This window comes from Cyrtonyx montezumae, unplaced genomic scaffold (assembly GCF_038088225.1).
Source record: "Cyrtonyx montezumae isolate F1298 unplaced genomic scaffold, pur_monq_1.0 scaffold_18, whole genome shotgun sequence".
In the NCBI taxonomy this organism is placed as follows: domain Eukaryota; kingdom Metazoa; phylum Chordata; class Aves; order Galliformes; family Odontophoridae; genus Cyrtonyx; species Cyrtonyx montezumae.
The window spans coordinates 14,070,305-14,085,148 of record NW_027071914.1 but is presented as its reverse complement, the minus strand read 5'-3'; the positions used below and the strand labels follow the sequence as shown (position 1 = coordinate 14,085,148).

The 14,844-nt window shown below is 40.9% G+C and overlaps 2 protein-coding genes across 2 annotated transcripts in view; one reads left to right on the top strand and one right to left on the bottom strand.

The window, feature by feature from the left end:
* KLHL3 (kelch like family member 3) overlaps positions 1-14,844 on the bottom strand; it is a 261,783-nt gene that overhangs the window by 93,390 nt on the left and 153,549 nt on the right. The gene's annotated exons all lie outside the window — the stretch shown is intronic.
* The window catches only part of SPOCK1 (SPARC (osteonectin), cwcv and kazal like domains proteoglycan 1), a 174,991-nt gene that overhangs the window by 110,326 nt on the left and 49,821 nt on the right, over positions 1-14,844 (top strand). Inside the window, exon 6 of the mRNA XM_065735074.1 lies at positions 8,687-8,801. Coding sequence (XP_065591146.1) covers positions 8,687-8,801 — 115 coding nt within the window. The remainder of the gene's footprint in view (positions 1-8,686; positions 8,802-14,844) is intronic.

The window sequence follows — 14,844 nt, the reverse complement described above, 5'->3', positions numbered from 1 at the left end:
TGGTCTATTAAAAAAAAAAAAGTAGCTTCTTTCCTCTTTGAATAATACTATTAGCTGTGAACTCTCAGCTCATAATTATGAAGAGTTAGAATAGAGAATGATTTCACAGAGAGAAAGGTAATATAAAATATGAAGAGAAATAAGAGGACAAATGCAGTAGAGAAGTGAGTTTGAAGTCTATGCTTTAGGATGTGGCAGACTGGTGTGCTGGCAAGCAAAGTAAATGCCACACACAGCTAGCAAGTGCCCATCACTAGTGAGCTGTCATGGAAATCCTGCAGGAAGAAAAGACGAAGTGCTTTTGTATGTGAATATAGAATATGGGCTATAGGATGTATTTGTTAAAATAGGCCAACAGTGCTGTCTGCATTTCCATTTAGATTCTGGTCCTGCAAATATTCCTGACTAGTCAATTAGCATCACCAAAGACAGTTCATAGCAGTAATTACTGGGCATACACAATGCCTGGGTGTGCAGTGAAGCATCCTGCAGAGATCCTGAGCCAGTGCCACCCTGCAGCAGCCAGCCCCTGTGCTGGGGGAAGCTTAGGTGCACAGCTACTTCTTGGGGACGGATGTTTGTAACATCTCTCAAGCACCTCAAATCCTGAGTGTGTGTTCAGAGAGCTGGTGTGACCCTGGTACTTGACAGTGATCTGAAGAGCCACCAGAAGTGGCCGGATTTCAATATGAGAATGTGGCTTTGCTGAGGGAAGGGGAGAAGAAAGCACGTGTGTACCTTGCAGTTGTCATCGCTTGATAGCTAGCAGGAGGGAGACTGAGGGAAGAGGCAGAGTAATCGGCAGGTTTAGCCCAGGCTAGTGTGTGATAAATCTCAAGGATAAAGGGGAACAGGTATGCTTCTTTTGACTTGTCTGTTCATTGTAACGGAAGTGCTTTTGGAAAGATCAAAGCCAGCATTGCACAAATCAGTCTTTCTTCTTATGAATTTACTCTTCTGCTTCACATCCCGATGCTACTTGTCCCCTGCTGCTCCAAAAAGGACCTGAAGTTCCTTCAGGACCATGAGCCATCTGAGTCTTCCCTTCCTATGTGATTCCAGAACTGGCAACTTGCACTGCATGTGAAAACAAAGTAAATTGCTCAGTGGCATGCTACGTTTGGAGTGCAGAACTATTTTATTTTGTTAAAAAAAAAAAAAAATGGCAAGTGCTTATCTTAATAAATGGTCCCTTGAATGTGTCCTTCATGTCCTATATCCAGTCCTCCGACCTTACACGCCCTATCTAGCTGATGCAATTTACTGCATTTTTAAGCTTTCTAGTTCACATTGAGCTGATTTGCTAGTTGTTTCTCAGGGCTGTTTGTTTTGTATCAGGAAAGAATTCTGTCCTTCAGTCCAGAAGTCTCCAAATTAGCTGATTGTTTTCTGCCTGTAAGGGTGCTTTGCAGTAGTATGTAATTTCCTTGGTTTGCAGCCCTGCCACTCAAATACTGAAATAGGTCTGAGTCTTCATATATCAGTTTGAGAGATGTCCTGTCCAAGACTGTAGTTTCCTCCTTGGATAGTTTTAACCAGCAGAATAACATTTAAATGCAAAGCTTTGGCTACCATGAGTCCAACTGCAAGTATGGAAGGTCAACCAAATTGTCCTTTGTAAGCATGCTGATGGCAGTTCAGGGTTAGAGCTCAGTTGGCCTCTGCATGGGAGTCCTTCCCAGCTGATGGTCCTCTGAGCAGTCACAAGGCTCTTTTAAGGATCTCTTGTGCACTAATTTGAAAGCAAGGAAGAGTGAACTGCTCTCAGGTGCAGAGCTCACCCTGCACTGACTCTGTGCATTGGCAGTCAGGCTCATTGTGTTCTGAAACAAATCTTTGACTTTAATTGATGAAAACCGGGAGGTGCCTTCTGCTCTTCTGCTGATTCAAGTTTAAGCCATTTCTAATTATAGTTGGAGGCCACAAAATATGAAATTAATGCCATATTTAATTACATGAGAGCTGCCTTCTGCAACTCAACTGTTTTCTGAAGCCATAGCTGGGGAAAAAATTGTCTCCTGGAAGATGACTTGTCTGTCTTATTGGTTGGTAGTTGTTTACCCTGCAGGAAGTAGAAAATTTGCAACTTGCTAATTGCCTGTGACTGGAACTTGGAGGGGAAAATATATATATATAGCTGACTTTAAATGTTACATTTTACAGTTTTAAAATTGACAAGTATGGTTTTAGGGACTGACCCTTGTGCTTAGAGAACCTGCAGTTGGCAAAATGAGTGATGTGACCTCCTGACTTACCTCGAGTGGTATTTAAAGGTTGCCTAGGTCTCACTTTCCCTCTGCTCTGTGGTTAATTTTACCCCGAGGGCGAAGTCCTGCATCTCTCTTCTTAGATCTGCAGGACTGTGGAGCTCGGGGCAATTTGTGGTCCTCCAAATTTCGCTTCATGTGACCTTTCGGCTTTACTGCATTCTGCTGTCATTTTGCTCAGCCTGGTTAATGTCTGTGCCTGGAAACCTTGGCTTCCTTCTTCCTGACCCCACACCTGGAGCCTGTTCTTTTACCAGCAGGTTACTAACCACCAACCTGTAAGCAAGTGTGCTATGAGAAGCCTTCTCAAGTATTTGCAGTTTACCTGGGATATAATGAAGTTCTCTGTGTCATTTCTTGCAGGAATGAGGATTTCTGACCCAGTGAGCTGTAACATCTGCTTCAAGGTTTACAGCTAGTGTGCATTTCATAAAAGGCAGTGTGTGTTTACACAGTAGGTCGTTTGTGTTAATTGGAGTTTATTCCACCACTGACATGTATGTTTAACTCCTGATAATAGCAGCAGCTACGTGTTCTCATAGGGAGCACAGAGCTCCTAATTAGAGTTCCAGTTTTTAAGGTCTTTGTATGGCTCTTATTGCAGAGGCAAACTGCTGTATGTTAGACTGGTAGCTCTTGTAACAGGCAACAAATGATTGGGATTTTTCCAGCCTTCCCTTTGTGACAATAACACCAGTCAGCTCTGTGCTTGAGCAGAGCATGTGCAGGGCAGAGCAGCCTGCAGCAGTAAGCACTCTCTTCCAACATATGGTAGGGGGGGGGGGAAGTGCTGCAGAACCACTGAGTCATGAGTTAAAGGGGTGTCAGGATGCCTGTGTTAGCTTACAGATGCTAATGCATGTGGCTGACTTCACTGCCTTATCGCTGCCCACCTAGGCAGTTGGTTTGGGCATTTTGGGCTTCACAGAGCCTGAAAGTTTGCAGGATTCCCAATAACTGCACGTGTTCAGCAGCAATGGCTGTGCATCATATGGTGTCTCCTCTTATGAGTTGAGGATGCTTAACTTGTTAATATCCCAAGTTGTTTTGGTTCTTTTCTTAGTAAAATCAGTCTCTTGGACTAAGGGTGTTCCAAATATAGCAGCTTTTTCTTTGTGATGAAAAGTAGGGGCAGAGGCTTATAAAGCAGATAGTGATAAGAGCCCTAGCTAAGGAAGCAATGGCATGCACTGCTCTAAAGCATGTAAACAAACAGCCCCTCTCAAATAGGTGTCTGAATTCCAATGGATTCTAATTACCTGCTAAGATTAGATGGGTAAGAAAAACTACAGATATGTTTTTTTTTTTTAATTTAGATTTTTCTTTATCCTGTAATTTCAGGAAGCTTTAGCTACTGCTGATGGCAGGTGAAAGATAAGGTAGAAAATAATGAGCTTTCATCCAAAGTTTTGAGGAGTTGTGTTGTGAGTGAGCAAAAGATGCACTGTGAAACAAACATAGTGTGGAAATAATTCTCAGTGGCACTGTACAAAGCTGCAGGGCCTTCCAAGTGACAGTACTGCTCAACAATATGGTTTTAGAGCCACTGCTGTTGAGATGATGTGTAATATTTCAGTTTTTAACATACATTTTAATTGGTATCCTATAAAATTTAACCTCCTATTCTGATTTTGTCCCTCTTTAGAGGAGAAGATGGTGCGGGAGTTTATCTCCATTATGTATATTGTCTGCTGGTTGCTTGCAGCAAAGAAAATATGCTTATATCTCTTCTCCTCTTTTTTAATTCACACTTCAGTTAATGACAGAAGCAATATAAGTTTGGAAGTTAACATTTTTTTCTCCTTTATCAGCATAACTACAAGAAATGGAAATGGTGGCTTTTGTGTTGTAACTTTTTATGTTACCATCAAATCAGAGTCTCAGATTCTCTCCCCATGCTGAGTGCTGGCACAGTGTGCTCTCTCACCCTCCTCCCTGATATCTGTTAGGGTGCTGAGCCTGAGCAGAGTACTCTGCTCCTCAGTTCTGTGTTCCTACAACCATGTATATATCCTGGAGTGATAGATATATATCAGGGAGTGACCCTGGAAGTTGCAACTACATTTACATCCCTGCTGAGTGGTGCCCTCGGAGCTGCAATCTTACCCTGAGTGCACTGTAATTAAAATCATGGTGATGAAGTGCACAGCTCTGTCATTGCAGAGGGAACTGTCAGTCTCCATCCTGGCCCTGCAGCAGGGCATGGAGTGGCACATTGCTCAGTGCTAGGCACGGTTTGTTGTGCTGCTCCATGCCAACTCCTGATGGCCACGTGGCTCAGCACTGCTGTCCCTGGCTTCACCCCTCTGCTGCTGCACTCAGCTGTTTTTTAACCAAATAGTCAAGTTCCTTGTGTCTTGAAGCAAAGCACTTCAGGTTATTAATATGGTCTGATGGTTGTACTAAACTGTCCGTGCAGATATTCATTAGTCAGGTATACCCCCTTGCATGAAAGACCACAAAAACTTACTTGGCAATATCATTTATGTATGGGTTAGATCAAAACCTGGCTGCCAAAGCTTAAAAGCCAGTATAAAGAGAGACAGATATGTTGTTTTACTGCATCATAAAACAATACCTAGATTCTCCTCCAGCAGGGGCCACAGGATGGAGACTGACAGACAAGAATAAAATAGCTGGGAATAAATTTTATGTAGCTATTTTCTTTCTCCCTCAGATGTGAATGCTTATGCAAAACACATTGCTGTAGATTCACTGACAATAAAGAGGGAATCATTATACGAGCAGTCAGCTCTCAGGGGAACACTTTAGCCAAAACACTCTCTGCAATAATTTCCCCCATCTTAGTTGAATAAATTAATTTATGAATTTTCCATGAAAATGTTCAACCGTTTCTCCCCTCATATATTTTATTGATATCCATATGTGTTTAGCAACAAATAACAGAGCTGCTTTTCTATTTGCAGTAAAATAGCTTAGAGATCTTTATGTGGGCCTTGGGGTTCACAGTAAACAAATGCAGTTCAAACACTGGGGAGGTAGCAGAGAAACACAAAGCCTGGCACACTCAGCAGAGATTTGACTCAGACCCATTTATACCATGTCAGACTAGGATCCTTGAAATCAGAGGGATGAGCCCTGAAGTGTAGGACTGCTCCTGCTGACTTCTGTGTGGATCACTGTAAGGAGCTCTGTGTGTGTGTTTGCCAAGCTCATAGTGTCCCTTTGGCTTTCAAGTCCATGATAGGTTGAGTCACTTGTCAATGTCCTGTCCTATACCTTTTTTTGTGTGTGAGAAAAGGAGACGAGGGTTGTAAGACAAGTGACAGCTTTTGTTTTTAGGAGAGTGGTTTCCTTGTTTTGAGGAAAGTTGAGTCTCCTATACTGGTGATCCAGCATCAGATTAGTCCAAAAACATTGCTGGCACTCAGTAAGATGTTTTCTGTGGCCGTTCTGCCTTTGGGTATCACAATTTTGGTTTGGGCAATCCAATTCGAGGCTAAATTTGAATTCCAATCCAATTTGAAGCTATTTCCGTGAGCTGTTCTGTCAAGGGTTATTACAGAAAAACTGTACTTTTAACATTTACTGTGTTTTTCTTTAGGGAAGGGGAAGATAGTTATATAAGGTGATTCTGTTTTGGAAAGTCATCATTTATTATTCTGATTTACTACATAAAGCTATGGAGTTCTGCCTTCCTTCCCCAGTGCTGAACTACCAGACCAGTTCTATCAATGCAGACACAAATGAACATCCTGGAAAGATGGATCTGCAGTGAGGTTAAACACAGGCAAAACAATATATTAATGTGGCTGCACCACTCTGATCTTCAAGCTCAGATCTCTTACTTACTCTGCACATTCAGATCACAGGGATTGCCCTCTGTAATCAGGGTGGGGTGTTTTTGTTTGTTTGGTTTGTTGATGTTTGGGGTTTGTCTTTGAGATTTTTGGCTGCCATTTTTGTCAGTCTTAAGGATGAAGAAGAACCTGCCTTGCTGTTTTTGAGTGTAAAGCTCTTCTTTTTGTAGCTGCATATGCTAATGAGCTTGCAATAGGCCTTAGCATCTTAAAGGTGGTGTTTAAAGTATAATTGCAAGTGCTTAGATACATAATTTACATTTATTATGCATAATAAAATATGTAACTAATTGATGTTCTGTAAGGGATTAAATCAGCTCCAGCTGCAGGAAGATTTATGGCTCTTGGTATCAGTGACTATCAGAATGTGCTACAGAAAAAGTCATCATCTTCAGAACTGAGCACGCAGAGTGTTCTCCTTTCTCCTTGTCTCTTTTCCTTCTGATCTGCTTTCTGTTGTATATGTGTGCTGTGCAAACAGCATAGATTAAGCAAATGAGCAGACAGATGAAAAATAAGTACTTATTTCTTGCAGGAGCTGCTAGGAATATAAGTAAAGTGCAAACTAAGCTTGCACATGTTTGTGTGTGTCTGTGCTCTTCCTAAATTGGAAGGGCAGAGCATCACACAGAGCATGCAGCCACCAGGGTGCATTGAAGTTCGGAATGGCTGGGAGATAATGTCAACAGAATAGGATGTAGGCAGAGGATAATGGGCTCCTGCTGCTAGATTAAAGCCTGGGCAAAGATGAGGCCCTTTTAACAAAAATAAACAGAGGCAAAGCCAAGACATTTGCAGTATTTTCGAAGCAGGAGGCATTTATCTTGTAACAACATCCTGTTCTCTTCTCCTGGCTTCCACTGTACCAAAATAACAGAAGGTGATGCTGTGATTCTGTTCAATGGCTCTTGCTGTAAAGGGCTCTGGTTGCCCACTGCAACCTCATGGAGTAATGCTGTGGTCCTGTGGGATGTATCCTTCGGCCTTTAAAGAAGCTTTATGTTTCAAAACACATGGTGTCACACTGTGCGAGCGTGCTGATCTAATTTTCAATGGAAAAGAATTAATCTATAATAAAACTCAGACTTATCAAAGGATTTTGCAGCCCAGCATTCCCGATTTCCCCTGGCAGGAGGCAGTCTCTGCAGGGAGTGGTGCTGCCTCAGGGCTGCAGGCACTGTTCCCTCCTCTATTAAAAGCCCTCAGGCTCTGCTGTGTTAAAATCAGCACTTGAAGAAAAAAAAAATAAAAATAAATGGGATTGAATTGAGTCCAGTAGGTATCGAGCCAAAGAGAATGCTTGGCACGTTTCTGTGCCTGCTTCTGTGTGCTGTCCTCTTGTACTCTGCTTTATTAGTACATTAGTCTGGTCTCCAGCGATTGTGCTGCTGTGCTCCGGCTGGGGGAAGTATCCTTGAGGCAGTAACTGCAAAGAGGACAGCTCCACAGGCACAGAGCTCTTAGGGGAAGTCAGCACTAAAACGATCTAATGCAAACAGCAAAGGCTGTGAATAGCCAGAGTGCTATAAATCAGGGCTTTTTAACTAGCATGCTTCTGCAATATTAATTCTCCTGGATTGTCTCATTTGTCCAATACTGCACGTGTCCTTCTGTCCTAAATGGTCTGGATGCAGTGCTGGAAATCCCATCTGCTGAGGTTTTAGGGAAGGGAGAGGGACCAGCAATAATATGCAAATATAGGGAGCTGTACTGTGCTCCTCTGTGGGTGGGTATGTTGATAATGGGCTGACAGTTGGACTTGATGATCTTGGAGATCTTTTCCAACCTCAGTGATTCTAGTTTAATTTTCAGTCTTTGGTTGTTTTACAGTTTTTCTGCATTTCTGGAGTTCATTGCATAATGAACAGTTAATTTTAGGGACAGTGCTGTAAACAGTTATGGCAGTTTATAGTTATTGGATGGAGTCAATTAGAATCTCATCCTCGTTGAGAGCAGCAACCATGGGAAGACCAGTCTCGTCCTCAAGTATCTGCATCTCTCAGTGAAGCATTTTCTTTGAAGTTGAGTTGCTTTCCTTTGGTTCTCACTGTTGCAAGGATTGGTGTCTTTTCATGGGTACTTTCAGACCTGGCTTGCTGCTCTCAGTAAAAATTAGGAGTAGCCAAATCCTGAAAGACCAAACGAAAATTTGGTATTGATACCAACCAATGTACAGGTGGAAAGTGAAGCAGTCCCTTTGAAGTGCTTATGCCTGAAGGATGGTGCTGCAGTGTGGGAACAGCTGGGATTCTGGAGTTTGTATTCTTTGTATTTCTTTCCCATCTTTGCCGCTGATCTGTCAGTGTCCTGGAAGAAGTTGTTTGAAGCTGCTGTGCTGCAGATTCCATACATTTAAACAGGGAATAACAACACTTTATGATGCACATTTAGAAATGTCATGCAATAGACTGCAAAGGAAGTAGCTATTATTGTTGCTATCTATGATAATAAAAAACAATGGTATTTTCAATAGAGATTGAAGTTTTGCAATCTGTCCAATGCTGTTATGGCTAAAAGCAATTTCTCATTTAATCCGCAGCTGCTGCTTTTATATCTTGTCCTAATTCAAAACATATTCTTGCTTTTTTATGATTTCAGTGCAAGTTGGAGTTTCATGCATGTACTTCTGGCAAAACCATCACAACTCGATGTGAAGGACCCTGCCCCTGCCTCCCAGGTCCTGAAAGCGTAAAACACAAGACAGAAAAGACTGGTGAGTTGAGGTGGTGATGAAGTGACAGCAACTAAGCTGTTTCCTGTTATGCTATCAGGAGAAAAAAAACATAATAGTTATGAAATCTACCAGTTATAAAATATGGAGCACTTTTTGAGAAAAAGCCAAAGTAAAGTGAACTTTTTTGTATGCGTGTAATGTTTTCAAACAGCTTCTGCATAACACACACCTACCTGACTGAGTCCCATAGGAAAACTGAGTTCTGGCTCATGATTCTCATTTCTTGTATGAAAATATTTTGAATGAAATTCTGAATCATAGAAGACAAAGAATGCTACTTGATGGCTATTGCTTTGTATGTAAGTAAGTATAGATGTATGTTTATCAGTAGCCTGTTATTCAGAAAGTCATTTAAGGCTGCATGGGCATGTGTTCCCTCTTGTTGATAACATGCAATCCGTATTGCTGTAATTAGCCTTGTTGTTGATGTTAGAAGTCACATGCTATGTTTATCGGGTTTTATGTAAGAAACATTTAGGTTGCCTCACAATAGCAAGCTCACTTCAAATGATGTTAGATAAAACTGAAGGCTGGTGTCTCAGCACAGGTATTTTCTCTGCCAGCCCTCTGCTGCACTCTGTGTTTAGGTTTGTAAGCCCAGTGAGCTAATTCACCTCCCCAGGGAAGTAAGCACAAGCTGTCTTGGACTGATCTCATCCAAAGGGGATTAGCTCTGGCAAAGGAGATGCACTGAAAGCCCAACCCCAGCAGCAGTGGGGTACCACAGCCAGGTTCTGTCTGAGAGTTCCACGTCATTATGGGAAAGGCCATTTAGAAAGGAAAAGGAGTCGGTTTTTGGAGTATTTGCAATGATTCTCCAGCCTAGATCTTGAAAATTCAGGTTTGCTCCATTTCTTGAAAATCGCAGACTGTTGTTTGCCTAGCTCTATGAGACTTAGATGAAGTATTTTAGATGGCAAGGTTCTGAAATCAATATATAAATAATATTGCTTTATGTGACTTGAATCTTTTGGTTACAGAATACACGCTGATAAATGGCCTCATACATATTTTCTCCTCCTTGCAGTCTGTCAAAAACACATACTTTTCTTCTCCCTGTATGCCCTCTTTGTTGCCCTTATCAGAAAGAGTATCAGATTAATAAATCTTCAGTGACATTTTAAGCTTACAATTTCATTCACACAAGAGAAAAAAAGATTCTAATAACCCTTATCTTGATAAATGCAATTTGGCAGCGTATATGTATTCTAAAACCCAGGCTTTTGTTTTGCTTGACTCAAAAACTCCAACTCTGGCCAACAAAGTATTAATTTAATGGATTGGGTGATTGGTGGAGCAACTTTCCTGAAGGCATTTTCAAGAGGCCTCTCTTGGGCTAGCAGTACTCATGTTATTGCCCTGGTGATAGCAGCAGGGGCAAGGATATTAGATGTGTCATTTCTGCTGTTTCAGTGTGGCATGAAGGGAGTGCTTGGAGGAGCACAGTCACCTGGGTATAAGGGAATTCCCTGTCAGATGTGTATGGAAATGGTCAAAACAATGTACTAGTTATCTCCTGCCAAGTGTGTGCTAAGGAACTGCTCATGAATTTGGTTATATTGTCACAGGCAAGAAACTGGTACAGGTGTGGGGTGACTGTGTGCACATGTATATATGTATACATGGAGGGGGAACAGCAGTATAATCTTTTCCTCTGTCAGTGCCTGCTCCTTTCTGGAGCTGGGTGCTGAAGTTCTATGTTTGCAAGAATTTGCTCCTAAACGGTGTGATGCAGCTTGAGGGCACAGAGCCATGATGCAGGCAAGGCTTCTGGCTGCAGGTTTGGCTGAAGGAGGAGTCTGTATGGCGTGCATCTGCCCTTCCAGCAGGGTGACAGCCAGTCCAACTCAGGTTTATACAAGAATTGTGAGTTCTAGTTGCCAGTGGAAAGGGTTGTCTACAGAATGGTGTTGGTATGATTCTTTTATTTGTTCAGCAAGCGCTGTCACCTGGTTTTGGAGAAATAAGCCCTGAGTAGTACCTGAGGTCATGTGAGAGAGCTAGAAGGCAATCTGTGGCAGTGCATCTCTGTTCACTGAAGCCACTCTGGTCCCAGCAGCACTGAAGTGAGCCCCCTTCCTCAAACCTCCAGGTCTGGAGCTCCTGGTAGCATTTAGGTCGTTTGGTGTCTTTCTCTCAACTTGACCCCAGATTTCTCTTTTCCTTTTATAGTGCTCTGCACCATTAGCATTGCTTAATTTGTATAAAACTCAGCAGATTGATTTCTTATATAAAGATTTGGGAAAAAAAAAAAGTCAACAATTGGGACTTCTTATTTAGTTCGATCCATTCAAATACAGAATAATCTTAAGTAGAAAATGATAGAGAGCTAAACCTCATGCTCCATACAGATATGTCAGTGGAAAAATACTAAGGAGAATTACAGTACAAATGCTTCCAGCAAAATGGAAATGCGGCTCTTGGAGCTACTGCATAAACTTTTCTATGCCTATTATACAACAAGGTTAAATATATGTGCTTGTGAACTTCCAATTTGAAGGCAGTTCACGTTAATCTTCACACATTCATTCAATCATATTCAAATATTATTCCATAATAAATTACTTTCAGAAATTAAAAATGTAAAGGAACATTTAATTTCCAACGTACTGTAATTCTAAATGTCGTGACCTTTTTTTATACGCCTGTGAATAAAACTGGCAGCAGCATCAAAGAAAAGCAAACTAAGTGTATGTGCTCAGAGGTAACAATTGACTGCAGTGTCTGAGTTGTATTCCTTCCTCCTCCCAAGGCTCCTTCAAAACTATCTCTGCTCTGAGGATGAAAATCAAGACCAGTAATCATGTTTGAAAAAATAAATGGAATTCCTTTTATAATGGTGACTGGTATTAGAGACGTTAATAAAATAACACAAATGCTAGCAGAAAATACACTTGAGTAATCTTTAGCAGCGAAAAAACAACAATATAAGCTTTCCATCATGAAGTGAAATCTTTGAAGAGATGGCAGAATTGTGCTCTTTATTTTCTTAAATGGAATTTTAAGTCAGTTGTCTGAGAGGTAGAGAGCAGGTCTCCATGAGGGTACTAATGGAAGATTTCAAAAAATAAGACAAGCCTTAATGTCCCTTCTCTTTTCTTTCTGAAAACCCTTTAGATTCCTTTGGTTTATCGAAACACTTGATATGCTTCATTATTCACAGCAGTGTCCCAGCTTTACAATATGCTTCCACGCAAGCCACTGATTTCCAACTCAGCTACCCAGCGGCAGAGGTTGAGCTGTAACCTGCACTGAGGATAGCTGCCCTTTCAGAGCAGACATGTCCTCTTATCTAATGCCTTAAAATGAGTGAAGCTATAATTTCAACAAAAGAAAGACTGATAACTAATTCTTAGTGGCGCCTTCGTGACAGCAGTTATTTGAGACACAAAGTCTTGTCTGTTGAAAAGAGGGTTTTAGATACCACTTTCACAAGTTCTGTAGCATTAGAGTTCCCATCGAGTGCAACTTCATTTGACACCAACTAAAGCTCCTAAAACCCCTCTGCTAACAAAGGACTTCACAAGAAGAAACAAGTAGTTTCAGTTTTTTGAGCTCTACTGGCAAGGAAAGAGATTTTCTCATTTGCAGTTTATTCATCAAAAAGACAATATTGTGCAACCAAACTGGTGTCTCTTGGCAACTGTGGATTCTTAATTCCTGTAATGTGGTTCTGTCTGCTTCCTGCACAAGTGTGTGAATCCTGTTTGTTACAAGTGCTAGCAGTGTGCTTGCTAAGACAGGGTGATGATGGTGCAACAGCATTTCAGGTTTCTTTCTGACCGTGCCTTCTTTCTGTGTTTTCAGAAATGTTGAGTGCTATGCTCCCAAACGTACTGGTTTTGATTTGTTGCCATCAGGGTTACTGAGCCACTCGAGCATAAATGGACGTGGTAATTCAAACTGGGTTTATCCGTGTCTGTGCATTAGGTCTTTTTGACCTTGCAGAAATGCCCAAGGCAAATTCTAAGGAAGCACTGTTATCTGGATAAGGGAATTCTAAGTTCAATAAGCAAAAGAGAGCGCATTCAATTACACTGGCTGTTGTTTAAGTTTCTAAAGGGAGCCAAGAGAACACTTTTAATTACAGAAATAGGACTTGGCAAGCTCAGTCAAGAATCTACCTTGTTTAGGGTATAGTTTAGGTTCTGAATCTTAACATTTACCTAACAGCCCTGTTGGGGGTGATGGTTGAGAAGGTCTTATGTTCTATTTCCCATTAAAAAGAGTACTCAATGCATGGAGTTCATTCAGAGAAATCAGTCTTATTTCCCAAATGTGTTGTATGACTTCTTGTGCATGAATGACTGACAACTAAAGGAACTTTAAGCCTTAGAACTAAGTCTTTCCTTATAGTTTAAGCAACTATTTCAGTTTAAAGCTTCTTTTATACAGTTTTCATGACTGGAGAGTGCATTGTTTTTAAACTTACGAAGGTGAAGTATGAGTCGTGAACGTGGTTGAGTTGAAATTGGTTTCTTGGGTTTGATTTAACAGTGCTAGGCCTTTGTTTCCTTTTATGGCTTGGAAAAAAAAGACTTCCAATAGTGAATTTCTGGGTAGTTATCTAAGTGAACTATCTGAGTCTTAAACTTGGGGAAACAATAAGACAAATGCATTCTAAAACTCAGATTACAGAGAGTTTCAAAACTGTATCTCATTAACTCTGGGAGATGCTTTCCTCTGTTCTACAGAGGAGAAATAATCTTTGGTTTGAGTAAAAATTAACTTTCAGTGCACAACAGAGATAAGAATGTGAAACAGAGACAGCAACGCATATTCCAGACATCAGCATGTCCCTGTCCTGGACTTCTTTGAGGATTAGGTTTATCAGTTTTATAGACTCTGTGGGATCTGATTTTTTATTATTTTTTTTTTTGCTTCAAAATTGTCAATGTGAATGCTGCAATTCATTCTTCAAATTTGTTTACGTGATGGAACAATCTTGCCTAGGTAAAACTGAGTTAGCTACTGTCTGTAAATAATAATTATTATTATGACTGTTGCTATTGTTTTCACACAAGGAGACTAGTCTTTATTTTGCTACTTCTAGAGGCACAGAGGTAAACTTCTTTCATTTCTGATAGATATTTTCTGTGAGTAGTGAAGTGGCTGCACTCAGTTAATATTAAATGAAAAGATGAGGTGAAGCAGGTAAGAACTGATATCCTTGTTCACCATGGATGGCTATTACCATACCCCTCCCCCCATCAGAAGCTAAACCAAGTAGCTTTAAGACTGAGGCAGCAAAATGAAGTTCTTGCCAGGATCAGAAGAAAGAGCAATGCAGTGATGGCTGGGGATATTTTGTTCTGCTTCTTCATCTCACGTGCATCTCCTGCGTGCACTGGAGATAAGCAATAGCTTATGGGGAGAAAGGACTGCGTGTTCTGCATATACATATTTCATGAGGAAACTTGTATTTTTTGTAGCAGAGTTTTATTAGACAGTTCATATTCTGGAAGTTAAATAAATATGCTGGAAAGGAGAAGCAGGATAAAATTGTGTGGAAGCTATTAACGTGAATGCTTTCATTCCACTGCTCTGTGATGGTTATATATTGCAGACTTCCTTCTATGTCTGCAAAGGAGAATGTGTTCTGTGCAAAAACCCATATACAGAGCTAACTTTAGAGTAACTCAAGAAGAACCTATTACATGGAAATCTTTTTACTGTACCTCAAAAAGTTGGTGATAGCCTTATACGAGGTTTGCTTGACCTGGGCCCAACTGTTTGCACCTCAAAAGTATGATACTTCCCTGAAGAAGGCAGAGAGACAACGTAAATCACATAGATCAACTTAGAAGCCTCATCACTTTGTAAGGCTTTTGAATATTTCTATGAAAGCAGCAAGATCGGAGAAGGAGAAGGTACAGTATACGCCTATATGCAAATTATTGCCCCTTTCTGCCCTAAAATTAGCTGGTACGTAGATACTTTCAGGGCGAAAGGATTGCCAGCTTACATAGGCATTCATTTTGAAGATTTGAAATAATAGTCTTCACTTTCTGTTCGTGTAGAT